We start from the raw sequence: 22,971 nt of genomic DNA, 5'->3' as shown, positions 1-22,971 counted from the left end.
CAATCGGGAACGCTGACACTAAAAATGCTCTAACTTCTTCGCCGAGTATCCATTTTAGGCGAATTTGGTATCGATGGAAAGTTAATTCAAAGATCTTTCATTTGATATATAGTAGGCCACCTAGTTATTTATATATAAGGAGCTATGGTCGATTGAAGTTGACTCAAGTTTTGACGCTTACTAAAACTCGAACGATAGGAAAGCTTTCAACTTGACCTTGAGTTAGGAGACCTTTATGATCTCAATTCATGATCAAATAGGTTACCACACTACATACTTGATTAACATGAAAAATTTGCATAGGATTTATGGCTTTTGGATCATCTATGCATAGAAATAATGATTTTCATTCTAGCCCGAAACACGGAGCGTTACAGAAATCATCTCTATAAGTCTAATAATCATAACTAAGAGGAAAATCATCTCTATAGACCAAATATCATAACTAAATGAAAAATTTATCTCTATGGGCCAAATATCATAACTAAGAGAAAAATGAATCTCTATGGGAAAAATGTCATAACTAAGAGAAAAATGCATCTCTATGAATCAAATATCATAATTTAGAGAAAAATGCATCTCTATGTGCCAAATATCACAATTAAGGTTAAAATGCATCTCTATGGGTAAAATATCATAAGTAAGAGAAAAATGCATTTCTATGGGCCAAATATCATAACTAAGAGGAAAATGCATCTCTATGGGTCAAATATCATAACTAAGAGGAAAATGCATCACTATGGACCAAATATCATAATTAAGAAGAAAATCATCACAATTTATCAATTCACCAAGTAAATCTCATAAATAAGGTTCATTAGTCTCAACTAGGCTTACTACAACTAACCCCACAAAAGCTAACACAAGTATTGGCCTACGTGGGTTGGATGATCCCACTTCTAATCTTCAATCTCTATATTTAGGCAAACTACGCCCAAAACTAGGCTAAGGTATCTAGTTCAACTTCTAGATCTCAAGTAAGTCATAACCAATCCTAAAATAGGAAATTCATCTAGAAACATGGACAATTATGTCAATTCTAACCCAAGATACGGTTGCAAGATCACTAGACTAGCCCAACTAAGGTCAATCACACTAACCATGATCCCAACAGTTGAACCACATCTCAAACCTAACATCATAACATTTTTATATTACAAACTAATTCAATCAAGGGAAAAGGCAATAGGATTCTAAAAGGGACATAAAGATACTACCTTACGGGTCCAAAACCCTCATCGAATCTCCAAACATCAATAATCAAGTCAAAGTGATTCTACTCGTAGTCAACCTGAATATTCACATGGAATATATAACACACATCATCTTTGAAGAAAAGTAGGTAGAAGTCTACCTCAAGGCCGAACCGCAAAACCTCAAACCATTCACCACACACCCATCTTCACTTTACAATCCCCAAAATGTCATCACACTATCAAAATCATAATCTACTTATCAATACGATTCTAATGATACCCAAATTATACTATTGTGCTTCGGATCTAAAAACGATACCAAAAATCCCCCAAGTGGGTCCCACTTATAAAAAATACGTTTTCGAAGTCAACCCAACATTCATACATGAACAAGAAATCAAAACCCTAAAAAATGGGTGAAAACTTAGAAATCTTTTGGCTAAAATCAAGCCCTAAGTGAATTTGGAGTTTTGGGTCAAAAACTAAGGAATTCATCAATAAAGTGATGAAATCTTACCTTAATTCGGGTGAAATTATGATAATAGATATTCACCAAGTTTCCGAGACACCCACAAGACTCAATTTTAAGTTATCATACCCATTTAAGGTTTTAGGTTCTCAAAGATGAAGATAAAATCTCCAAATTCGCGACCTTAGGGTCTATTTATAGGCTCACCAGCAAAGAGATGTGGTATCTCCCCGACAGTAAAGTCAAAAACTTGTTTTGGACTCTCGAAAATTATTTGGAACCCAAAGAACAAGATTCAATAGTGAAATGTAAGTGTAAACCACATTTCAAATCTGTTGGAATCATCAAAACTTTCATCCGAGATTGTTTCATAAAAAAGTGGGCCCACACCTATAATTTTGTTTTTCATAAAATCCGCTCAATAGCCCAAAATAAGTTTGGAAGCCTTGGGACATCAACCAAGGGTCCACCTAGCCTAAAATCAATGTTCCGGATGCGATGGCAAAGTCGAATTTTCAATCCGAAGTCTTTTCGACCAAATGTTGATCCCACATCCGTATTTTAATTTTTCAACTTTCCGACCAATAGGTCGAAATGAGCTTGGGTGCATTGGGACCCGAACCAAAGATCTACCTAGAGTAAAATCAATATTCTGGATCTACTGGCACATCCGCAATTTGCATATGAGATTATTTCATTGAAGTTTTTTCTCGGTGGCCATTTGAAACTAGTGAAGACTTCAAAATAGAAAATTGACTCTAAAAACCAAACGAACTGCCTGGTAACAGAATGGTCAGTACAAACAAGTCAAAAATGACATGAGGCAGCTATGGAGAAGCTCAAATGGCAAAGATAAGCAGAAATATGAAAAATGATTGAAAGGGTCATTACAATCGAACTCCCATCTCTCGTATTCCATTGGGTTAAAGCCAACCTCCATCGAGTCAAGTTTCATTAAAAGTCCAAAATTAGACTGCTATACATGAGACAACACTAGTATACAGGATGGTATACACTTAAATACAGCTGATATGCACTGGGAAACAGCTGATATACACCATTATATTATATATAGGAAAAGTGGAAGAAAATATGTTGATTTCTACGCTGATATACAGAGTATACACATTGGTATACAGAAAAACACAGGGAAAAGAACTGTTGATATATAGATGATATACAAGAATGAAAATGGATCAAGTCCATGAAAACCCAAGTCCAAAGTCTGGACAACAACTTATGGGCTAAAAGAAAGGGGCCAATTCTCACCTTTTCCTTTATTTGTGATGCATTTCAAATTATTTGTATTAACTTCGACATTTAATTAATTAACCTAGTGGTTCCTTATGTTGTTGTCGTTCTATTTTATCTTGACTTTCTTACTTAATCTACAACTAGGAAATCGTGCCGCGCTTCGTTCGGTCATGAAAATGTATTAATAATTGATTTTATAGATAATTTTCTTTTTATTATAACGTACTTGTGAAATTATAAAAATTTTAGTTTCATATATGACATATATTTTTATTCAAATTAAAATGTATAACAAAAAAACATAAAACACTTGATATACAAGAAAAGTTTTATTCTAACGACAAATTTAAATGTTCACCAAATAAAAAGTTTATTCTTAATAGATTTATCTAAGATAATATCTTTGAAAATTACCTCATTATTTGAAAAGAACAACTTTAACTCTTCATTCTCTTCATTTTTCAGTAATCCCATTCCAAAAAATCAATAAAATATTAAAATATTAAATTATTATCTTAGATTGTATATCTGAAAATTGCCTCACAATACGATAGGAAGAACAACTTAGTCATTATTTTAATTTAGTCATTTAATAATCACTAATCACTTATTATATAATAACATAATATTTTATTTTTATTATTTCCTTCTTTTAGTTACTCCCACCATTTTTTTTCTTTTGTTTAATAGTTCACACTTCCATTTCAATATTTATAAATTTATGTCTTATTTATTGATGTGATAGATTATGTAGAAAATTAAATATACTTTTTTATTACTACTAAATATTTATTTCTAGAAGTTTTCCTTTTTGCCTTATGTTTTTTTCAATTTTCTCTTTTGTAAGTTTTATTTCTCATTAACATTATTTATTTCTTGTTTCTTAAAGTTCTTTTCTTTTCTATATTTAATTTCTTTCTTTTTCTCTTTCTAATGCATTCTTGTCATATTTATTTATCTTTCTCCTGCTTTTTATTTCATTCCATCAAATTTAGTCATGCATTGTATTTAAGTATGCTTTTTTAACTAATTAACATCAAGTAGCCTCGCATGGTCAACACACATCTAAAGTGCCTACGTTCCGCTTGTAGCCAATACAACCACAACCTAACTTGCATGAGATCTAACAACTGAAAATATTGGTAGTCCCAAGAGGGCGGCATCCTCCTATAATAATTAGCAGTACTGAACAAGCAAGTCATCGGTCCGAGAAAAGAAAAGGACCACCTTTGAAAAGAAAAATGAACATGCATGAATTACATGTTGAAGGACAATGTAAGATATAGAAGCAAAAGTAAATGCGATATTGCGAGATTAGGAAGAGAGGTTGGTCTTAAAACTTAAGAGAATTCCAGTAACATTACATTTACACTTTACATAACAAACATAACAAAACATGCACAAAAGGAAAAAATAAAGAAAAACACAATGAAAATGAAAGGATAACACTCATTATTAGCACACTGCAACTTTTGAATTTTCATTTCGAAAGACGTAATAAGGTAAAAATGAGAAAAGACACATGCTATTATAACCGTTTCATTCAATCACACCAGATTGTAATTTTAAAATTATTTTTTATACGATTTCATTCATTATGAATATTACATTTAATATTTTTCTAAAAGAAAGAGCTCAAATTAATTAAAAAGATAGGAAAAAAAAAGGTATTGATGTTTTTTTATCAAGGAAAGAGTCACAATATTTTTTTTTATTACTTCTATACTATGTTTTAAATTTAGAGTTTGAACAAAACAACAAAGAGTAATAAATTATATATGAAAGGAAAAAAATGAAAATTAACAAAGTTCACTTAGCAAAATTATTTGCCTCTGATAAGTGAAAAACTCGTAGTAGACGGATAAAATTTGACCTATTAAAGAACACATAAATAAATTATTAAAATACATTTAATAAATAATTATTAGGGAGGGAAAGAAAATGTTGACTGATAGTTATGATTTTTATTTATATTTATACTATATAAAAAGGAGAGTTGAGGACGACTAAGGGCAAACTTGTAATTATACTCATTATCAAGGGCAAATGGTCTTTAATTTGAAAATATCTCTTTCTTCACTCTTTTTTTCAATCTTCTTGATATAAAATAAAAATACCTTACAAACATGCTATTTGTGTGCCGCTATACATCTTAATGCATACATTATAACACATTATATTTTTGCCCAGGTTATTTGATTCTGTGGTCTTCTTTATTAGTTAACTTTCTTATTTGTCACTTGAAATATCAAAACATTAGTTTTTTCCTAAATTGATCCCTATTATTCCAAGAATATAAATAATATTAATTTTTCTAAATAATGAAAAATGAGAGTAATTCTTTTTCTCTTTTTTTATGATGAATTTCTTAACAAAAAATAAGATTACCAATATTTTATAGAATTTTCTACTATATAGAAAGGAGAATTGAGGATGACCAATGATAAACTTGTAATTATACTCATTATCAAGGACAAAAGGTCTATAAGTTGAAAATATCTCTTTCTTCACTCTTTTTTTCAAGCTTTTTGATATAAATAAAAATACCTTACAAACATGCTATTTGTATACCGCTATACATTTTAATGCATACATTATAACACATTATATTTTTACCTAGGTTATTTTATTTTATGATCTTCTCTATTAGTTAACTTTCTTATTTGTCCCTTGAAATATCAAAACATTAGTTTTTCCCCAAATTGATCCCTACTATTTCAAGAATATAAATAATCTTAATTTTTCATTTGAATAAATTCCTATTTCAAACATAGATATTATAGAAAAATGAATTCAAGAATGATCAAAGGTAAAATCATTTTTTCAGCATTCATTAAACTCACTTAAAAAATATTCTCTCTTCTCCAAAATATTTCTAGAAACCTACACCATTTTTCAAAACAAAAAAAAATCTTTAACTTACTTTTAGTGCCACATCATTCTACTATAGAAAGATGGGTGCGGGGACGACCAGCAGCAAAATAGTCATTTTACTCAACGATAAAAGAGTTCCAGGGACTTTGAATTAAAAAAGACAAAGAAGTCCAATTAAATGAGAGTCCTTCAAGTTTTTTAAATTAAGTGAGAGGGATAATTTTTTTTTGAGTTTTTTTTTTAAAGTTTTTTCGTCCCAACAACTTGTTTCAGCTGTAGAACAATTTTGGTAGTAGTTCAATAACTTTGCGAAATTGTTCAATAACTATCAAAGTTGTTCAATAACTGCGCAAGTTGTTCAACAACTAAGCGCAGTTATTCGACAACTGCCACAAATTGTTCAACAACTATGTAAAATTATTCAGACAACTAATGTAATTGTTCAACAACTACCCAACTGTTCAAAAAGATTTAGTTTTTTTTTAATAAATTTATGGGACCACTTATCCCTATTGAAAACTTGGGAGGGTCTTTTGACTATTTTTCTCGAGGTTCCAGGGTATTCAATCTTTCACCGACTCTTCTTGGTCTTATAATTTTGGTCTCAAAATTCATCTCCTCATATGATTATCATCAGCTTCCGCTACGCCATCAGAGTTACCGATTATCAGCTTCAGCTAAGCCATCAGATTCACCAGCTTCAAACGATTATCCAGAAGCTAATCCTAATTGTTATCATCAACTCAGATTTCTTATATTTTTGGTTTCTCTTCATCTGCTCAGTTTTCTCTACATTTGAGGTTAACTTTTCTGTTAATCTTCTCCGTAATCTTCTTCTGATTCTCTTCATTTTGATTTCATTAGGAAAATAGCTGATTTATTTTTACTGTTTGTTTCTCAGTTTCTGTACAAATATAATTTCTCTCATATTTAGGTTAGGTTAGTTTCTCCTGGGTATACCTCTTATGATGAAGTTTTGTGATATTTTAAGTTTTACATTATTTATAATTTTTATTTCTTTTAGCTCAAACTGATATACATGTGCTCCAATTAATTTGAGTATCTGCTTTAAACTCAGTGTCTATTTGGTGCAATTTGTCGTTGGTTATTTGTTGTCGTAAAGGAAAATAAGTCTTACTTGAGTTATTGTAACTTGCACAGAAGCTAAAGACCCAGTGTAGTTCCACAAAGTGGGATTCTGGGGGTTGGGGTTGGGGTTGGGGTGGTGTATGCATACCATACCCCTGCCTCAGAGGTAGAAGGCTGTTTCACATACACCCTTGGCTCAAGATGAATGGTAGTAGAAGAAGATATTAATTAGCTTGATAACATTCCTCAAAGATCTTACATTATTAACATGGAACCTATTAACATTCTGCAGGTGCTTTCATGGAATTCTCTGTACAGTAGAAGTAATAACTCTCGACTATATCATCCTATATTGCGCCTAAAAAAAGTGGCAATGACAATTCTGGAAGTTGCTCTCCTTTATGCGACATTGAGCAAATATTCTGTAACAGAACATTTTCTCAGCCAATCTGGAGGCACCTTCTTGTAAGTCTGTCCGTTTGATGGATCATGTCAAGCTTATCCGTCTTCTAAGACAAAATTATTCAAATATAAGTAATGAATCTCCTATTTTCTTCTCATTTTGTAGTTGCTCTCACTGTAGAGAATCTGCTTTTCTTGGAGGCATGGAGAACAATTGACTGTGCATATATTGACAAAACTTTCAATGGTGAAAGTTGGTTTAGGTACAAAGAAGATGCACTACGAAATGAACCAATGAACACAAGACAGGAAACATGTAAGTTCTGCCCTTTTTCATGTGATATACTGGTGATTATCTACATGAAGTGTTGCAAGAATACTCAGGGAAGAAATTGATTGCTATGTATCTGGGGTGAATCTTCTGATTAAAAAGAAGAAGTCATCATTATGAGCAGCCAGAGGACTAACTTGTGCAATCTGACATACAAGGGAAACCGTATTAGTTAATCAGACAAACATGTATAACAAGATGCAGCTTACCAAAATAATACCTGGCACAGTTTTGTATTTCCCTTTTGTAGACAAGATGCTATATTGTGTCCATGCCAGTGGATATACCTTTTGGTCAAGGTCACCTACATGATGGATTAATAGTTTGTATCTTGTGTTCTGAATTTTTGTCTGATATGATTGAAATACTTTAAGCAACCTCATCTATTTTCTGGAACCATGCCATTTGTGGTAGGAAACTCTGTTTATCAATATAGTGATAGAAATGTACAGACTCCAATAATTAACCTTGAGGCTATTAACATGTCCAAAGTCTGAAATGACTTTTCTCAGCTGCAGGTGTAGTTTTCCGTCCCTTAAATGTACATATTGTTAAATAATTGTGCTACATTGTCTCCAGATGCAGCAATAAAGAAGATGATTGCTACTCTGGATGACTCTTTCACCGTTTTCTGGAGCCCGAAAAGTTTAAAAGTTTGCGGGTATGGTTCTTGTTTCTGTTGTCTTGGTAGCTGCTGAATTAGTTCCACCCTGATTGATTGAAAATTTGCTGCCTAAATAGATCTTTCATATGTTTTTTGAAGGCAGTCAGGAACTCATAATGTGCTTACGGGCGTAGGTTTGTCAATTGGCTATCCGACAGGGAAGAATGAATCAGTCCCTGGACTGGTCGTTATCGCAACTGTTCGTAGTCTTGATCACTTTGTTTTTTATATTGTAAGATTTTATTTTACCCTCTATAGATTAGAAAAAATTCTCCGAATATGACTTGAAACATTTTTTCCTGTCCTATACTTATAAAGGTGGAGTTAAAAAGTCACTCATAGACACATTATACCGTGTCATTCTGAATAAAGCTTGCATCCTTTGCATTGGCACATTAAGCTTTTCAAATATCTTTTCTCGTGGTTGTGGGGTTCTCACTTGAACCTTTGTATTACATAGTGGTATCTCTTCTTCCAGGCATTAGTGAGGTATGCATAGAAGTTTTTGATGTGTTTCTCACATGTTACTTCTTGGACTGCTAAATGAGTACTTGATTTTCAAAATTTCAGAACTGATTCAAGCTTGTATGGTATCTCAATGACACAAGAGCTTCTTTTCCATGGTGCACTGCTACCACTTTTTGGCATCAATTGGCAGTGTTGTGGCAGTTGCTTCCATATTTGGGATATTACAATTAAAAAGTGGTTGGAAATACTCCTTTACTGCCTGGTATTTGTTCAAACTTATGCTCGAACTGTGGTGTTTTCCGTATTTAATCATGTCTGAGTAAATTTCTAGATACAAGTCAATTATTTCCTTTTTCCTTTTCTATCATGAGATGCCATTGTGCTTTGTGACGTGATATTTCACAATATAACTTGGTATCTTTTTCTTGTCCATTGACTAGAATCATATAAGAAATATGTAAGTCCCAAGAACAAGTTTATATCCATAGCTTGAATTATGATGCTCAAGAAGAGGGAGACTGAAATTTACGACTATTCTAATTTTAGGGCCGCGTTTGTTGGAATTGTGTATGGTTATGCGATCCTAGACTGTTGTTGTTTCCAATGGCTGCCAATGCTCTAAATATCCTATTAGGAGGCATCATATGGTGCTTACCCATCAAATTCGTCAAAATAGATTGGTAAATCCTATTTCACTACAGTACCACGGATTGCAAGACAATATACATTTAAGGGTCATGAGGCACCTGTATACTCTGTATGCCCTCACCATAAAGAAAGCATTCAGGTAAGGATACTGTTATATATCTCTTGTACAATACTAAAGGTTTAGCTTTTTTCTCTGTTGCACGTGTGTTGATAACTTTCTTCAATCGTAAGATCCACACATCAAACATGTTTCTTGATCAAGCTTCTTTACTGTTTTTATTTTGTCAGCGCGATAAGTGATAATTCTAAGGAATAATGGTACCTTGAGTTGACATGGAAATTTCGATAACCTTCTGCACATTTTGTTAAAGAGTTGGTTCAAGCACGTATCCTTTTGGATAACTTCAATTTAGGTTTTGTTCAGGTAAATAAGCATACTTGTGAAGTTTTTACTGATTAGATGGTGGAAAAGTCCCTAGAGTTAATTTTTGAAGCCAAGTCATGAAAGATTTTGCTTTGTGAATATTTGAAATGATTCTACTGCCTTTTTTTCAAAATCCGCAACTTCTAATGTCTTTCACACATTGTTGTCATTGTTGGTTGTTAGAATATGAGTAGGAATAGGAATAACATATAAAATCCAACTTGGAAAAGGATTGTAATGTAGTGTCCTATTAGGAAAAGGATTGGAATGTATTGTTTATAAATAGGGCCTCAATGCAATAATGTAGTTACAACAATTCAATAATATTTCTCTCTTATATTTCTCACATGGTATCAAAGCTTCCACGATCTTGGTAAAGAATCAAAGAGTTTTCACTGCCGGCGGGCGGCTATAATTTATATGTCGCTCGTCTGGTCAATGATTATGTTAGCAAAAGTTAGGTCACTTGCTCACTGTGCATCTTTCTAGTGACTATTTTCTCATATCTTTGCGTAGCATCATGCATCTGTTCGGTGACTACTTTTTCATATCTATTTTTCTTAGCATCGTACTTCTTTTCGGTGACTATTTTCTCATATCTGATTTGCGTAGCACCGTGCATATTTCCGGACTACTGTCTCATATCTGAGTTGCATAGCACCATGCATCTTTCTGGTGACTCCTCAGATCTTTTTCAAAAGAATCGTGCCATCATTCCGACCCTGCCCATATAATTTCTCTTTTCCAGTAGGATCGTGCCGTCATTCCGACCCTACTCATATAATTTCTATTTCTCAATAGGGTCGTGCCATCATTTCGACCCTACACATATTTCTCTTTTTCAGTAGGGTCGTGTCATCATTTCGACCCTACCCATATACTTTTTTTTTCCTCAGATTGTAGTTACTTTTAGCCATCAAATCTAATAATCCGGTGTGTGAGCGTGTTTCGGCTAAGTTTCTGGTGACTTGAATCATCTTCAAGATCTACTCGTTTCTGGATTTCGAGATGCCCCGTATATTTTATACCAGTTTTCGGCAATTTTCCAGCGACACATCGACTTTACGACAATATTCACTACTTTTCGGATCATTTTTTCAGTTTGTTCCAGTTTCAATTGAGGTCTCCCAGATGTCCAAAACAGTCTTGTAGATATCTTCACCAAGTCCCTCACCGATTCTCATATTAGTTACATCCATAACAAGCTTGGTACATATGTCTTCTATGCACCAACTTGAGGGGGAGTGTTAGAATATGAGTAGGAATAGGAATAACATATAAAATCCTACTTGGAAAAGGATTGTAATGTAGTGTCCTATTACGACAAGGATTGGAATGTATTGTCTATAAATAAGGTCTCAATGTAATAATGTAGTTACAACAATTCAATAATATTTTTCTCTTGTATTTCTCACATTGGTTGTGACTGGATATTGAAAAGACTCTGATGTTAAATTTTGACAGATGTCATGAAATCTCTTTAAGTTGGGTAAAATGATAACTGGTGATTAACTTAGTTCTCTTCATAGAATCTTACTTAGCCGATCTACATTTAAATTGCTCAGATAAAGAAATTTCTTATTGATATGGGTGATGGTGCAACATAGATCAAGTCAGTAGCAGCTGGGAGTAGATGCTACAAATGTTGTATTACTGTTATATTACTCAATGATTGATATATCTTTTTCTCTAAAGCCACGTTTAACTTTTCAGTTGCATAAACTATACGTACATGAATATGGTATATTGAAGAATGGCTTGTAACTTCCAATTGGAAGTCCAATTTGTCGTAAGTGTTGTCTGCTAGACTCGTGTTGTTGTAGCTTGCACTTACCACAACTATTCCTCAACCTTAATTTCCTTAGACAATTCGTTTTCATTTTTTGTCAATGGCATCTCTCACCAACAAAACAAGTAGTTGCACGTGATATTTGATGGACGTGGAGGTAGAGTTAAGGGTGTTCATCTGTTTTTTCATCAATTTTGGGTCACCAAACCAGCAAACTGGCATGGCCTAAATTGATCCTTGTTCTCTATGGCATTAGGATTCAATTTACACTGTCCATCTGCAACACAATAAGTAGCATGGTGTGGAAAACCCCAAACCAAGGGACATCAAGAAAATGTGCAATAGTATTATTTTAACAACAAATCTCCATTTTCAATCTTTTCTTTAGGACATATGGTAACTATAATACAATCTCATTGTTGCGCTATGTGGGTTCTTACCACCATGAAAAGGTTCAGTCCAGCTTTAAGTAATCCTTCTTCAGGCATAACTCAGTACAGACATAATCTATTAATTGTCTTTATATTGCCCCAGTAGACATCGGGTTTCTTCAATAGGCAGAGCGACTTTGGCAAGTAACTTGTATATAGTTACAGACGTGTTTCTTTCCATACGGTGATATGTGCCTAACTCGCAACTAGATGAATCTTGTTAAACAGTAATCAACGGCAAGCGAATTTGCTTCAATCCTTATTCACGAGTTAGGCTTAAACCACCAGTTTGCCCATATTTTGGCTTCTTATATGTTAAAAACAGACTTCTACATCAGAAATTGGGTCTTACATCTAAATTTTTTATGCCTGAAACAATTGCTAGAAAGTGATTACACTTGCTTATAACATACATAATGTTCTTAGACAACTCTTATGGTTCTGTGGTTAAGTGGTCAACATGTCCACACATTTTTTCTGCCTTTCTTTGAACTGGCCATATAAAAAAATTATATGTATTCTTATGACATGATTTCATGGACAAGTTGTTATCCATATACCCTAACAGATTATTGGATAAGAAGGAAAATTTATGTAGGTTCAAGGTTTACCCGGAGGTGGACACGAGGAATTCAATTCCAGAGCCAATTTTTTGTCCCGCGCAGGTCTGTTTCCAACTCATCCTTAGTTGTTTGTTACTTGTTTGGACAGAAAAAATACCTTGATTTTTCTTCTCTCCGGTTGATTGCTATTGTATCTTGTCCTATTATTCCTTGTTTAGATTATTGTATTTTGAGTTGGAGATCTATCAAAAACAACCTCTCTATCTCAATCTGAGGTAGTGGTATGGACTATGTACACTTACCCTCCCCAGGCCCTACTTGGTGGGAATATACTGGGTATGTTGTTGATGTATAGTATAGCATGAAAATAGTTCCATGTCATTTTGAGATTTAAACATCACTTATGGTAAGCCATATGATCATATAATTGGCAATTGACACATAATTTGTTTAATCTATTCCATCTGCATTTCTCTTCATTATTACCTTTTCTCTTCATTATTACCTTTGAGTTGCTTCACTTGAGCGGGGGTCTTTCGAAAATAAACAGTTGGAGGTATAGGTAAGATCCGTGTACACTCTACCCTTTTCATCCTTCACCGCACTTTGTGGGAATCCACAAGATATTTTGTTGTTGTTGTTGTTGTTTTTGTAATTTCTTGTATGTCTATTTGTTTCCTAGAGAAGGGAAAAAGTGATATTTTTTTCAAGGAGAGTTATGATGTTGCATGAATTAGGGAATCTCAGTTAATTCTACACACTTTAAAGATAAAACGAGTGAATGTATTATTTATTCATTTTTAAAAAGAATTTTCTTTTTTCCTAATTCTATTTAACACGTTGAATTAGGAATTTCTAGATTCTCCAACTACAATGCATTCAAGCAGTCGGGAATGATGAGTACTTCATTGATGGGAAATATGGGGGATGAGTACCTTGTTGAACGAAAATTTATGGATTGGGGTACTTTCTCCAACAATCATCTTGAAAACAAACTGTTAAATGAGAAGCTGACTCGAGATAATTCATATTTTCATTGTAGAGGAACTTTGTGTTTGATGTTGCTATGATACTCTTTCGTTTTGCTAATTTGTCTATTGTGCTTTCTGTTTTTAGATTTTCTTGACATTGAGATATGGGTTCCGGTATGCATTTCAAAGTTAGTAAATCAAACTATTAGATGCTTTTTAGTTTGATTTAACATTTTTTAAATACATGGAACTATTGTGGTATTAATATTGCGTGTGTTCAGGAGACTAAGTGGATAGGATCTAAGGCGAGGGATATGGATGGGTACAAGCTGTGATACTCAGGGAGTGAGAGGTGTCGGAATGGAGTGGGCATCTTAGTGGATGAGGAGCTTAGAGGGCAGGTGGTGGAGGTCAGGAGGGCCAGTGATAGGCTGATGACGATTAAGTTGGTCATTGGGGCGTTTTCAATGCATGTGTGTAGTGTTTATGCGTCGCAGACGGACTTGGATGAGGAGGTGAAAGCAAGTTTTTGGGAGGCTTGGGGCGAGGTGGTGAGAAGCGTGCCTAGCTCGGAAAAGATTGTCATAGCAGGGGACTTCAATGGGCACATTGGGGTTTTATCGGGAGGCTATGACGATGTGCATGGAGGTTTTGGTTTCGGTGTTAGAAATGGGGAAGGAGCTGCTCTGTTGGAGTTTGCGAGGGCCTTTGGGTTGGTGGTTGTGAACTCGACTTTTTTGAAGAAAAAAGATCACCTGATTACTTTTCGAAGCGCGATAGCCAAGACTCAAATTGACTTTTTGCTGCTTAGGAAGGGGGATAAGGCTTTTTGTAAGGACTGTAAAGTCATTCAGAGTGAGCATCTTTCGACCCAGCACTGGCTTCTGGTGATGGACTTGATAATCAAGAAGAGCAAGAAGAGAAGGGTCAGGGAGGTCCGACCTAGAATTAAGTGTGGAGGCTTGACGCTAGATAGTGCTCTGGAGATAGGGGAGAAGGTGGCGGGAATGGGGGTGGGAGTGCAGGGGAGACATGGATGTTATGTGGGACAGGGCTGCCAGCTGCATCACGAAGATTGCGAGAGAAGTGTTGGGTGTTTCGAGGGGTCGGGCAGGTCGATATAAAGGGGACTGGTGGTGGAATGAAGAAGTTAAAAATAAGGTGGAGAGTAAGAAGGGGGCGTATGTCAAGTTAATTGAGAGTAAGGATGATGAGGAGAAACGGATGAATAGGAAAGTGTACAAAGTAGCAAAGAAGGAGGCTAAGGTAGCAGTTATGGCTGCAAAGATAGCAGCGTTCGAGAGCATGTATACGGATGCAGGGTTAGAGGAGAAAGACGGGGAAAAAAGATTGTATAGGCTGGCTAAAGCCAGGGAGCGAAAGGGTCGCGACCTCGATCAGGTGAAGTACATTAAGGGGGAGGATGAGAGAGTTTTGGTGGAGGATGTCCACATTAAGAAGAGATGGCAGGAGTATTTCTATGGCTTATTGAACAAGGAGGGGGACAAAAGCATCGAGCTAGGGGAGCTGGAGCACTCGGAGGAAAATTGAGATTTCGGTTATTGAGAGGAGGTCAGGGAGGCTATTCGTAGGATGCGAAGGGGCAGGGCGACGGGGCCTGATGAAATTTCGGTGGATTTTTGGAAGTTTAAAGGTGGAGCTGGTTTGAGCTGGTTGACTAATTTGTTTAACGGCATTTTTAATACTGCGAAAATACCTGAGTCTTGGAGATGGAGTACATTGATTCCGTTGTATAAAAACAAGGGTGACATTCAGAGTTGCAACAACTATAGGAGTATTAAGTTGTTGAGTCACACTTTGGGAGAGGGTGGTTGAGCGGAGATTGAGGGGGGTCATGTCCATTTCGCAGAATCAGTTTGAATTTATGCCTGTTCGCTTGACGACAGAGGCAATCCACCTGGTGAGAAGATTGGTGGAGAAATATAGGGAAAGGAAGAGGGATTTGCACATGGTGTTCATCGACCTGGAGAAGGCTCATGACAAAAGAGGGAGGTTTTATGGAGATGCTTGGAAGTGAGAGGGGTCCCGACGGTTTACATTAGAGCTATTAAGGACATGTACGATGGAGAAAAGACTCGGGTGAGGACGGCGAGGGAGACTCAGATCGTTTTTCGGTTGAGATAGGATTGCATCAGGGATTGACTCTTAGCGCATTTTTGTTTGCTCTGGTGATGGACGTGTTGACGCGGAAGATTTAAGATGAGGTGCCTTGGTGTGTTATTTGTATATGATGTAGTGCTAATTGATGAGATGCGCGGGGGGGGGGGGGGGGGGGGGAAAAGGGGGGGGGGGGGGGGGATGAAAAATTGGAGGTTTGGAGACAAACCCTCGAATCTAAGAGGTTTAGGTTGAGTAGGTCCAAGACGGAGTATTTGGAATGCAATTTCAGTGACTCAAAGCAGGAGGACGAAGTGATGGTGAGGTTGGATTCCCAGGATGTTTGTAAGAGGGATAGTTTTAAGTATCTTGGATCTATGATTCAGGGGAATGTTGACATTGATGAGGATGTCTCTAAACGTATTGGAGCAGGTTAGATGAAGTGGAGGCTCGCTTCGGGAGTGCTGTGTGATAAGAAGGTCCCCTTAAAGCTTAAAGGCAAGTTCTATAGAGTGGCAGTCCGTCCGGTCATGCTGTATGGTGCGGAGTGTTGGCCAGTCAAAAACTCCCACATTCATTGAAGGTAGCGGAAATGAGAATGTTGCGTTAGATGTATGAACTTACTAGAGGGGATAGAGTTAGGAATGAGATTATCCGAGAGAAGGTGGGAGTGGCTTCGGTGGAGGACAAGATGCGGGAAGGAAGACTGAGATGGTTTGGGCATGTGATGAGAAGGGGCAGGGATGCCCCAGTTCGAAGGTGTGAGAGACTAGTGTGAGATGGTTTCAGGAGAAGTAGAGGTAGGCCGAAGAAATACTGGAGAGAAGTGATTAGACTTGACATGGGGCTGTTACAGCTTACTAAGGACATGCCCCTAGATAAAAAAGTGTGGAGGTCGTGGATTAGGGTAGAAGATTAGTGCGTGTGTGGGTTGTAACTAGTAGTTAGGGAGTTCTGGATTAGCCGGGTTAGTAAGCCTACGACTGTGTCCAGTGATAGGAGCCGCTAGTGTATGGCTTATACTAGGGGGTGACCTTTTCTTATTTCTTATTTTCTGTTTTTTAATTTCATATCACTCTTATTTTCGTGGCTCCCTTAGCTCTATTGTTATTATCTCTCATTTCTTATTTTGGTTATACCATCCATTCTGTTTCAGGTATTACTATGACCTTGTTAACCATTCATTATATCGAGCCGGGGGTCTATCGGAAACAACCTTTTTACTTCTTCGAAAGTAGCGGTATGGACTGCGTACATTTTACCCTCCTCAGATCCCACTTGGTGAGATTACACTGGATTTGTTGTTGTTGTTGTTGGAACTATTGTGGTATTGAAAGGCTTGACCTTATTGTTTGATGTTCAGTTTCAGTTTCTCTTAATACTTACAGTAAATGGTTTGCAACCTTGATTGTGTAGATGAAAATTTGCTCATATTTCCACAATTTTTTGGTTAGTGATGATGGTTTCCTTCAAATTTGATGTTTGCGCTTTTTGAGCTTATGTTTACTGCTGATATTGGTTGTTGCTTGCTTAATAAGGAAACAAGGGGAAGAGCTCTCATGGTGGTCCTATCTAAAGAAATTTTTCCTGCAGTTATGCCACACTTGTCGGTGTTCGTAGAGAATCCTACAACTCATAATGTAGGATTCGGCTTCTCTCTATTTTCTCCAAGTTTATGCTTGGATTGGAGACGCTTCCATATATCTTTCAAAAAAATTTTATAATCCTACTATGACGTGTCTCCAATCCTAGCATGTACTTGAGGAAAATTGAAATTTAAAGACGGAAAATGGAGAGGAGTTGAATCCCAAAATGTATTTCATAGTTGGAATACTCTTCTTTTGTTCATGTTGTGTAGAAAAAAATAGTAACTTATAATTACATGGGATTCAAATTTCTGGTAAAAGAAAAAAATAGTGTCAGACTAGATTCTGTTTCTATCAATCATAACAACATATAAATTTATTTTAGCATATGTTCTTTTCATAGATGTTCTTTTCATAGATGTTCTTTTTCTATTTTTATCTGTTATCTTTTTTCACCAAATTAACACTCAAAATATTTCCACTTAAAAATAAATAAATGTTAGGCATGTGCTTAGCACAGGCCATATCCATCTAGTTACTATATACAAGAGAGAATTTGACATTTTGATAGTCCTTACATCAATTTTTTTTTGTTAATTTTATCTTTAATTTAAATTTTAATCACTCTACAAATTTTTATCCATTTTGATAAATTTGAACAATTATTTGAACTTATTAAATATTACAAAAGTGATGAGTCATGAAAAATGATAGTGACACCATAAAAACTAGTTATATAATTAAATTTAAAATTGGTCCAAGGGTTTATTGTCTTTCTTTTTTGTAGAAATATTTATTAATCTGACTTCAAAATTTTATTTTTCAAATAAATTTATCATGAATAAGTAATTAGAGTATCTTGACATTCTCTTTTTAATTTAGTACATGCTTACTTATTAAATAAAAAATTATTTTTTATATATAGCTAAAAATGTTTGAAAAAATATTTTTTTAAAAAAAATAGAATTTAATTGTTCAAATATTAGTGATACTAAATAATGTAAAATGAGAGTAATTTATTTTCACTTTTTTTTTATGATGAATTTTTTAATCAAAAATGGGATTATCAACATTTTATAGAATTTAGGACAAAATAAGTAATTTAACATGAAATATAAAGCTTCATACGCATTTTAGAAATATCAGCATAAATTTCTTAACATGTATTTTTAGGAAAAAGAAACTACTAAAGTTAATAAAAAAATTAGTAACTTTTAATTTCTTTTGTATGGTTTAATATGAAGGAAAATAATTAAGCTAAATAAGATGAAGGGTATTTTGCAAATAATCTGCTTATTCTTAGAAAAAATGTAAAGTATATTATTTTTAGTGCCATAAACTAAATAATCACTAAAAACTAATAACATGATAACTAATTCGAGGACAACTAATCCAAGTATAACTAATTCTAATATAACTAATTTCATCATAACTTGTTTTCTAACCAAATGACCCCTAAGTGTGTAAAACAAAAATTGTCCGAATTTTATGTTCAGCTCTTTTAAGATTTTCTATTTTGATGTCTGAATTTCATTCCAGACCGTTTTTTCCTTGAGTCAGAATTGATCGGAAACAACTTTATCTCACATCCGAGGTAGATGTAAGGTTTGCGTACACGCTATACTCCCAGATCCTATTTTGTGGGATTATACTAGTATATTGTTGTTGTTGTCGCAGTAACTGAATATCATGGATGTTGAATGAAAGATCAATTTTTTATATATATAGAAAGATGAGTTTAAGGACGATCAAGGGTAAAATCATCTTTTTGACATTCATTAAACTCACTTCAAAAATATCCTCTTCTCGGAAATATTTCTAGAAACATCCACCATTTTCCAACGCATGAAAAATAATTCTTGAACTTTTATTCTTCAATTTCATAATTCGAAGTAAACATATATATGTTGGGCGGGCATACTTATCTAGTTTCTACTATATAGAAAGGAGAGTTGAGGACGACCAAGGGTAGATTTAGAATTTCACACCTATTTTTATAATTAAGGATATTTTTGTATCTTATTTCTTTTTTATTGTATTATAATAATGGTAGAAAATATCTTTCCATGCTTCTACTTTTCTAACAGATGTGAATATCTATTCATAAAAAAACATCTTTCCAAGAATATCTATTGATACGTCTATTATATTTTTATTGTGTCCCACTTAATAAGAAAATATAATTAAAAAATAAATATTAAAATACCTTTAAAAGGAATCTTATTAATTCATTAGTATTTTTTTTATTTTTTTCAAACTATTTTAATAATTAAGGATATTTTTTGTATTTCATATATATTTAATATATATTATTATTGTAATAATTGGAGAAAAATATATATCTATATCCATGTGGCTATTGTTTCCACCATATGGACATTAAAAAACATTTCAAGATGATGATTCTAGAATGAAATTAAAATATATTAATTACTACTCTATCACACATGGTGACTATTGTTTCCACCACAAAATTAATGACACTATATATAATAATATAATAAAAAAATTTGATAATGAAAAAAAATCTTTAAATAGGTTAACAACTTTAAAATTTAACCCATCAAGTTCATGCGTGGTAGTATTTTTTGTGCAAAAAATTAAAATATTAAAAATATGAAATATTAAAAATTTTGACAGAGTAAGAATTTCACTTAGAAAGTTTAAATATAAGAAAATAAATATATGAAGAAAAAAAGTCAATGTTTATCAGGAAGAATTTTGTAAATCTTATTAATTCATTATTTTTTTCATATATTTCATGTCTGAATAAATGACGATACATAAAATAGAGGACGAAATAATTATTGCTCTACCATATAAATATCTATATCCATGTGGCTATTGTTTCCACCACATGGACATTAAAAGGCATTTCAAGATGATGATTTTAGAATTAAATTAAAAAATAATAATTACTATTCTACCACACAAATATCTATCAAGGTGTCTATTGTTTCCACCACAAAATTATTGACCAGCTTTTAGAATTGATATGATATTTCTTCTCTAGACAAGACTAGAAAATAGATGACTCATCAAATAAAAAGTCAAAAGTCTCTTCATATTAATCAAAAAAAAAAATAAACTCTTCTTTTATCAACAGTTCCCAATTTTCACATATCTGTATGTATGTAAGCTTCTGTACATTCTCATACATTTTTTTTCCCGAATATTTATTATTCCTTCAACAAGGATAATTTTTATATTTTTTTTTGATAAGTAGACTTTTTTGGTAGAATGAAATTTTTTTATTTAATTTCAGCATGTATTTTAATAAAAAATTTATCAATATAATGTAATTGACTTTTGAAACTATAAAATGCTAATAATGATGAGTCTTGTTTCTCAAAACATTCGCAGTAATTGGTTAAGTTTTTTGCGTTCATCTTGCTTTAGATTAATATATGCTGCTACTTTTCCTTCTTCATCTGAGACTTTTTAACTAAATTTATTCTTAGCTAATTTTAAATTATTTTTTTTTTTTTTTTACAAAAAAACATATTTCAGTGAAACCAAGTTTAGATCTGCTCATCTTTTAAAAGAAAATTTTAAAATATCACAATAATACCTAACTTTAAGATCTGCTAATTTTTTTCTATACAATATTTTTCATAGTTATTTTAAAACTTATTTAAAAATAAAATTAATTAAATATATACATCTTGAACTGTCGGTTTTGCAGTTTTAAAATAACGACTCAAAACATATAACAAAATAAAAATATAACCAACACAAAGGCATAGGTTCGATTAATATAAAGATTATAATGTGTACGTGATTAAGTTGATAAATATTTTTTCCAAAGCCTTTCCTATCCCTTTTATGCAGGAACTCCCCCATCAAGTCCATCGGACTCCCGTCTATCGCATTTCATTGGGTCAAAGCCAACCTCCATCAAGTCAAGTTTCATTAAAAGTCCAAAATAGGACTGATATACACAAGTCAACACTAGTATACAAGCTGGTATACACTGAAATACAGCTGATATGAACTAGGAAACAGCTGATATACACCATTATATTGTATATAGGAGGAGTGGAAGAAAATATGTTGATTTCTACGCTGATATACAGAGTATACACGGTGGTATACAGAAAAACACAGCAAAAAGAGCTATTGATATACAAGAATGAAAATGGATCAAGTCCATGAAAAACCAAGTCCAAAGTCTGGACAGTAGCTTCTGGGCTAAAAGAAAGGGGCCCAATTCTCACCTTTTCTCTTATTTGTGATGCATTTCAAATTATTTGTATTAACTCCAATATTTAATTAATTAATCTAATAGTTCCCTATGTTGTTGCCGTTCTATTTTATCTTGACTTTCTTGCTTAATCTACAACTAGGAAATCGTGCCGCGCTTCGTCCGGTCATGAAAAATGTATTAATAATTGATTTTATAGATAATTGTCTTTTTATTATAACGTACTTGTGAAATTATAAAAATTTTAGTTTCATATATGACATATAGTATTATCTAAATTTTTATTCAAATTATATTTGATTAACCATTTTAGAATATTTACATATAAAAAGATTAACCTCATTTCGTAAATGAGGTTATTGCAATTTCGAAAAGTGATATATGAGAATCTTTTAAGAAAAAGAAGTAATATAAAATGTATAACGAAAGAACGTAAAACACTTGATATACAAGAAACGTTTTGTTCTGATGACAAATTTAAATGTTCGTCAAATAAAAATTTTATGCTTAATAGATTTATCTAAGATAATACCTTTGAAAATTACCTCATTTATTATATAATAAAATAATATTTTATTTTTATTATTTTCTTCTTTTAGTTGCTTCCACCATTTTTTTTCTTTTGTTTAATACTTCACACTTTAATTTAAATATTTATAAATTTATGTCTTATTTATTGGTGTGATAGATTATGCAGAAAATTAAATATACTCATTTATTACTACTAAATATTTATTTCTATTTCTAGAAGTTTTCCTTTTTGCCTAATGTTATTTTTCCCAGTTTTCTCTTTTGTAAGTTTCATTTCTCTCATGCTCATTAACATTCTTTATTTCTTGTTTCTTAAAGTCCCTTTCTTTTCTATATTTAATTTTCTTTCGTTTTCTCTTTCTAAGATGCATCCTTGTCATATTATTTATCTTTCTCCTGCTTTTCATTTCATTCCATCAAATTTAGTCGTGCTTTATATTTAAGTTTGATTTTTTTTTTACTAATTAACTTGAAGTAGCCTCATGCATGAATTACGTGGTGAAGGGCGATGTAAGATACAGAAGCAAAAGTAAATGCGGTATTATATTGTGAGATTAAGAAGAGAGTGTCACGACCCAAAAACGAGTGTCATGATGACACTTGTCGTGGCGTACCTTGACAAGTAAGCCTATCACCCAAACTTATACGGAAAGAGGAAAAGACAGAAATATCCCAAGGTAAGGCTTCTAGAACGAAGCTGAACCATATAAATAATCATAACAATGCGGAAAGAACTTATCCAAACTACCAATCATGCCCAAAACTAGGTGTCAATAGTGTAAGAACTACTAATACAATTCAAGAGTCAAATACATCGGAAAAATAACTACAAAGGAATAATAACTGTCTCCGAATACTAATAAAGACATAACTACTATAGAAAGATAAAGGTGAACTTCGGACGTATGAATGTCCAATCGCTACCTTGGAAGCTCCAACAATTGCCCGAGTCAATCAAG

The 22,971-nt window shown here is 33.4% G+C and overlaps 1 protein-coding gene across 25 annotated transcripts; it reads left to right on the top strand.

Moving 5' to 3' along the window:
• The first annotated feature begins 6,327 nt into the window (after positions 1 to 6,327).
• LOC107875317 lies at positions 6,328 to 17,664 on the top strand. 25 transcript variants are annotated; one of them, XR_007044424.1, is made up of 11 exons: positions 6,328 to 6,593; positions 7,175 to 7,347; positions 7,451 to 7,600; positions 8,195 to 8,276; positions 8,379 to 8,511; positions 8,850 to 9,009; positions 9,684 to 9,819; positions 12,638 to 12,704; positions 16,848 to 16,972; positions 17,055 to 17,140; positions 17,230 to 17,664. XR_007044424.1 is itself a non-coding variant. In XM_047395873.1 (9 exons), the coding sequence occupies exons 5-9, from the start codon at positions 8,444 to 8,446 to the stop codon at positions 17,045 to 17,047; spliced, it is 576 nt and encodes a 191-aa protein (XP_047251829.1). In that variant the 5' UTR covers positions 6,328 to 6,593; positions 7,175 to 7,347; positions 7,451 to 7,600; positions 8,195 to 8,276; positions 8,383 to 8,443; the 3' UTR covers positions 17,048 to 17,664. The 25 variants fall into 25 exon arrangements, 6 of the variants coding, with proteins under 6 accessions (XP_047251829.1, XP_047251789.1, XP_047251824.1 ...); XR_007044391.1 differs by adding an exon at positions 9,294 to 9,534 and having other exon boundaries at positions 17,055 to 17,664; XR_007044383.1 differs by adding an exon at positions 9,294 to 9,534 and having other exon boundaries at positions 8,383 to 8,511; positions 16,848 to 17,664.
• The last annotated feature ends 5,307 nt before the right edge of the window (positions 17,665 to 22,971 follow it).

Source organism: Capsicum annuum, chromosome 1, assembly GCF_002878395.1.
Source record: "Capsicum annuum cultivar UCD-10X-F1 chromosome 1, UCD10Xv1.1, whole genome shotgun sequence".
NCBI classification, from domain to species: domain Eukaryota; kingdom Viridiplantae; phylum Streptophyta; class Magnoliopsida; order Solanales; family Solanaceae; genus Capsicum; species Capsicum annuum.
The sequence above is the reverse complement of the archived record's forward strand: the minus strand, read 5'-3'. Positions and strand labels throughout refer to the sequence as shown.